This window comes from Neomonachus schauinslandi, chromosome 3 (genome assembly GCF_002201575.2).
Source record: "Neomonachus schauinslandi chromosome 3, ASM220157v2, whole genome shotgun sequence".
Classification (NCBI taxonomy): domain Eukaryota; kingdom Metazoa; phylum Chordata; class Mammalia; order Carnivora; family Phocidae; genus Neomonachus; species Neomonachus schauinslandi.
The window spans coordinates 76202410-76208448 of record NC_058405.1 but is presented as its reverse complement, the minus strand read 5'-3'; the positions used below and the strand labels follow the sequence as shown (position 1 = coordinate 76208448).

Genomic DNA, 6039 nt, shown 5'->3' with positions numbered 1-6039 from the left:
AAAGAAAGAAAGAAAGAAAGAAAGAAAGAAAGAAAGAAAGAAAGAAAAATATCCCAGTTACAGGTGCTGAAAATATCTACTTCCAGTCTGTAGCTTTCCTTTCACTATTTTTTACATTTCTTTTGATAAACAGAAGATTCGAATTTCCATACAGTTGAATTTATCAGTGTTGCCTTATGGTTAATGCCTTTTATACTGTAAATAAGATACAAAATAGTCTGAGTAAGTAAAAAAGGAGCAATCAGAAGGACATTCTTTTGTATTATCTTCTAAAAATTTAAAGCTTTACCTCTCACATTTGGGTCTTCAACCCACTTTATATTTGTGTGCAGAATGAGACCAAGATACAAGTTTCATCTTATCCATATGGATGATCAATCCTTACAGCACCATTTTTAAAAAAGACTAGTCTCTTCTTGGCCCACAGATCTACACGGCCACCAGCTTAGGCTCAGGAGTCCATACATGTCTTGAAGCCACATGTGGGCTCCTGGCTTTGTTCCCCTGTTCTATTCGTCCGTCCCACACCAGTGTTACACTGCCTCAGCTCCTACTGCTTTATTTGGACACTAATCCCAAGTGGGCAAGTCTACCAACTTGCTGCTATTCTTCAAACTTGCCCTCGCTATTCTTGGGCCATTGCTCTTCCATATAAAACTGTACAGGGTCAAACAAACAGACCAACAGAATTACATTAAATTAATTGGAGAAAAAAATTAATATCTTTTTGGTATTAAATCTTATCTATAAATATGGTTCAATTCCTCACTTACTTAGGATTTTAAAAATAAAGATAATACACTTTCTATTTTAGATTTTTTTTCAAGTTTTTATTTAAATTCCAGTTAGTTAACATACAGTGTAATATTAGCTTCAGGTGTACAATATGGTGATTCAACACTTACATGCAACACCCCATGCTCATCACAGCAAATGCACTCCTTACTCCCCACCATTTATTTAACCCATTCCCCCCGCCCACCTCCCCTCCAATAATCTTCAGTTTGTTCTGTATAGTTAAGAGTCTGTTTCCCGGTTTGCTTCCTTTTTTCTCCCACCATGTTCATCTGTTCTGTTTCTTAAACATATGGTATTTATATATATATATATATATATATTTTGTTTCTTGAGATCATATGGTACTTGTCTTTCTCTGACTTATTTCACTTAGCATTATACCCTCTAGCTCCACCTGTGTCGTTGCAAATAGCAAGATTTCATTCTTCTTGATGGCTGAGTAATATTCCATTGTGTGTATATACCACAGCTTCTTTATCCATTCATCAATTGACGGACATTCACCTCTTTCCAGCTATGAACATCGGGGTGCATGCATCCCTTCAAATCAGTACTTTTGTATCCTTTGGGTAAATACCTAGTAATGCAATTGCTGGATCATAGGGTAGTTCTAAATTTAACTTTTTGAGGAACCTCCATACTGTTTTCCACAGTGGCTGTACCAGTCTGCATTCCCACCAACAGCGTAAAAAGGTTCCCCTTTCTCCACATCCTCGCCAACACCTGTTGTTTCCTGCATTGTTCATTTTAGCCATTCTGACTAAGTGGGTAACCAACTCACAGGTGATATCTCATTGTAATTTTGATTTGTATTTCCCTGATGAGTGATTGTTGTGAATCTTTTCATGTGTCTGTCATCTGGATGTCTTCCTTAGAAAATTTCTATTCATGTCTTCTGACCATTTTTTTAACTGGATTATTTGGGTTTTGGATGTTCAACATTGTAAGTTCTTTATATATTTTGGATACTAACCTTTTATCAGACATATCATTTGCAAATATCTGCCTTTTATTTGTTGATTGTTTCCTTCACTGTGCAAGAAGCCTTTTATTTTGATTAAGTCCCAGTAGCTTATTTTTACTTTTGTTTCCCTTGCCTAAGGAGACATGCCTAGTAAGAAGCTGCAATGGCCAAGGTCAAAGAGGTTACTGCGTGTGTTCTCCTCTAGGATTTTGATGGTTCCCTGTCTCACATTTAGGTCTTTCATCCATTTTGAATTTATTTTTGTATATGGTGTAAGAAAGTGGTCCAGTTTCACTCTTCTGCATGTGGCTGTCCAGTTTTCCCAACACCATTTGTTGAAGAGCCTGTCTTCTTCCCACTGAATATTCTTTCATGATTTGTTGAAGATTAGTTGACCACAGAGTTGTGGATTCATTTCTGGGTTTTCTATTCTGTTCCATCGATCTATGTGTCTGTTTTTGTGCCAGTACCATACTGTCTTCATGACTACACCTTTATAATATAACTTGAAGTCTGGAATTGTGATGCCTCCAGCTTTGCTCTCTTTTTCAGGATTGTTTTGGCTATTTGGGGTCTTTTGTGGTTCCATACAAATTTTAGGATGGTTTTTTTAGCTCTGAAAAATGCTGGTGGCATTTTGATAGGGATTGCATTAAATCCATAGATTGCTTTGGGTAGTATAGACATCTTAATAATATTTGTTCTTATTTTAGATTTTTTTAGTAGGTACCTCACACTTTTTATTTCCACAATGGTATCTTTAAAACTGCTTTTCAGTTTGTTGATGATAAAGAGAGATGGAATATTAATTTTTATATATTCTTCATCCAGAAAAGTTGCTAACTTCTCATTAATTTCACTAATTTACCTATACATACTGTGGATTTTCTCAGCAAACAATAAATCATCTGCAAATAATGACAGTTTTGTTACTTCCTTTCTAATGCTTATATTTTTTCTTTTCCTTGTCTTATTGCCCTAATGAATGTTGCACTGAAGAATTCCAATGAGCATCCTCGACTTATTCTTTATGGAAATGTTTGTTGTAAGTTTAATGATGAACTGAATGAGGAAATGCAGAAATTTCTAAGTAGGAAGAATAAAATATTTATGCAAACCTAAACAAGCCCTTTTTCTTTAAAAAAAAAAAAAAAAGACAAGCCTTGAAAGAATCTTTCTTCTCTAAATGTAGCTATGCTTCTTCTAAAGACCCCTCAAAACAACGTACTCAAAGGGCTATGGCCACTGACAATAAACAAGGGAAACAATCCCAGTGAAAAGATAAATCTTTGTATTTTATCAAAAGGAAATAGGACCAGGATAGTGGGCTTACTAACATCATCATCCTTTTTAAATTAAAAATAATTTACTGATAGTTGATTCAGAATTTGGTTCCCACTGTTATCTCATCTTTGTATATTGACTTATTGCACAAAAGAACCCTGGATGGTAGGGAAGTTTGAGTTCTCTTCTAAGGAGAGGTAAAGCTACATCACTATATAACCTAAGAAAAAGAAAGGTAGGGTGGGGGGGCAAGCAGCTCGGCCAAGCTCAAGTTCTACCACGTAGGAAAGCTTCTCAGCTCCTCCTAATTTTGGCCTTCCTATGACTTTACCACTTTCTGGGCATGTTATGACTACACAAAGTTTAAGTCACATCCATTTTAAAACTAAGCAAAGAGGACTATAAACTGAGCACAAAAACACATAAGCACAACAGCACATGAATCAGGCAGTGTTCTGTAAACTGGAAAAAGCTATTAAACCTAGGTAATTGTTATTATGATTTATTCCACTGAAGAATAGTTAGCTTATTCTCATTACCACAAATTTTCACTAATATAGATAATCCAGAGTTCAATAATACATGGCATTAAAACAATAAATTACACAGAAGGTCAAAAATAGGTATGTAGTATGACTAGCATTATCTATCTGAAGCAGATGATTAAGCTTCTAAGACAACCAAAGCTATTGGTAAGTATTACGAAGATAAAATACACTGTTACTTTACTTGTCTGGTCAATTTGAACTGTTCCCGTGTACATCTGAGTATCAGGACCTGAAGATCCACTGGACAATTAGCACTTACTGATGAGCCTCTTAGCATGTATGGTACCGAATACCGTAATAGCATTTATTCGGCATTACAATTAACAAAGCACTTTCACATTCGTTCTCTATCAAACTGGCCTAGCCGGAAGAATACAAACCAGGCCCTACCAGCAGCCATGACACCACTTTGTCAGGGCTGCCTGCATGAGAACAAAACAAATCCCAAAAAAGACAGACCCGAGAAATGGAAAGAAAGAGAAAGAAAAACGTTTTGAACGACAGTGTGTAAGAACTAACTAGATCCAACTTACCTGATATACCCTTGCACCTTTCAGTTATAAGACTCAATAAATTCCCTTTTCAGCTTAAGCAATAGGAGTTGGGTTTCTACCAGCTGCAACTGAGAGTTCTGAGTAACATAAGTGTTGGTCGCATTGCTAACTGCACCAGCCAATACTGTCTCTGCCACACCCAGCTTCCTTACAGGAGCCTTGGAGCAATGGAACAGCATGATTTCATGAACCCCAACATAACCTAAATGGTCTTAGAGAAGATATGTAATGCGTATGAGCCTCAATATGAGCCCCAAATATGGGGATATTATCTAACTTGTTGGAGAGTGAAATTAGAGGTTCTCTTGCAAAGCAGCTAGATGGAATCTGGCGCCTATCACTCAATAAGTGGTAATAATACTCCTGTTTTCCATGCTGACTGGCCATACTAAATGAAATAGGATATGCAAAACTTATATATAATATATATTATATATTCCTGATACAAATAAGGTACTCAATAAATGTCAATTTCCCTTGCAATGGAAATGGTTAGGGGCTGATAATCACATTCATCTTATATCACTAACCATCTTTCTCACTATAGGAAAATAACAAAAAAGAATACAGACTAACTCCAGTGACCTTTTTCACCCCCACCTTCCCAGGAATCCAGAAACACACTGCTAACAGGAAGAAAATAAGCACATGTGAATGGATGGTAGGAGATACTAAATGGGCCAGGCAATTTTTAGCATTTGCCCGTAGGAAACCTTGACCTATGTGTAGGGGTTTCGAATTCTGCAAAGAGGAAGGTGACCATGACCTACTCACTCTAACGGAGACACTAGCTGGACCGTTCAATGGCACACAACAGAATCAAAATGCAAGACTCACAGTATTTGGAACGTATGGCAAGCCATAAAATTTCTCCTGTGTTTCCCTGAGAATGTCTGTAGTTGATGTCCTCAGGGGGTGCTTCCCATGGTAGATCTGATCCAGAGTGGCATAAAAGACCTAGATAGATGAAAACGTCCGCTTAGTTTTGGCAGTCCATCCTTCCATCTAAGACGTGGTGGGCCAAAGGTGTTATATAAGTGTACCAGAATAATAATTGCACATACCAGCTGAAAACATTCACAAATTTAAGTGTATATGGCTTGAGAAGTATTTTGTACCACATTTAAGACCACGCTGATGATGAAAAGGAAAGCTCTCAACCTTTTCATGATGAAGGATATTAAAAAATTTTTGAACCTTATCTATAAGGCACTCTTTATGTACAATGGAGTAAATTAAATTTGTGACCACAAAACTGGAATTTGGCCCATAGATATCTATAGATATACATAAAATATATAGTTGGAAATAATAGTTAGTTATTACAACTTGTGACCCTCTGGATCTAGTAAATCCTGTTTGGTTTCTTCCTAGAATCCTGCTGTATCTTAAATGGGAGCAATGCAATGGTCCGAATCCCAGTTTTGTGAGGAGAAGGGACAGAACATGAAATAGATGGGGCGAGGTGAAGAAAAGGAATAGCAATCCGTCGTCTGGCAAGTACAGATGTTACAAAGAATTCTGGTGCAGCTGTTGCCCAGTCTGGGGCCAGGGCCAGGGCCAAGCCAGCCCCCACCCCTGGTGTCGGGAGATACCAGGGAAGCAGCTGCCATGCGCGGGCAGCTCTGTCTTATGGAGGTGACCGGGAGAGAGGATCACTCACCTCTGAGGAGAGGATACAAGCCATTGAAACATGACAGGAGAATAAAGCGTTAGTTTGAACATGAAATCTGCTGCTTACAAAGTTCTGAAAACTAAATTTTACAGAGCAAATCTGAAGTAAAGATAAAGGGCTTTTTCACTGGAACATCTGGCTTGAGTATTAGCATTGTTTGGAGTTCACCTGAAGCAAGGAAGTAGAAAACCTGTTTTATTTTAAAAGAAAAATTCT

At 37.4% G+C, this 6039-nt stretch overlaps 1 protein-coding gene across 1 annotated transcript in view; it reads right to left on the bottom strand.

Moving 5' to 3' along the window:
* The window catches only part of LOC110570250 (mitochondrial intermediate peptidase), a 190048-nt gene that overhangs the window by 68324 nt on the left and 115685 nt on the right, over window positions 1–6039 (bottom strand). The window contains exon 16 of the mRNA XM_021678231.1: window positions 4986–5105. Coding sequence (XP_021533906.1) covers window positions 4986–5105 — 120 coding nt within the window. The remainder of the gene's footprint in view (window positions 1–4985; window positions 5106–6039) is intronic.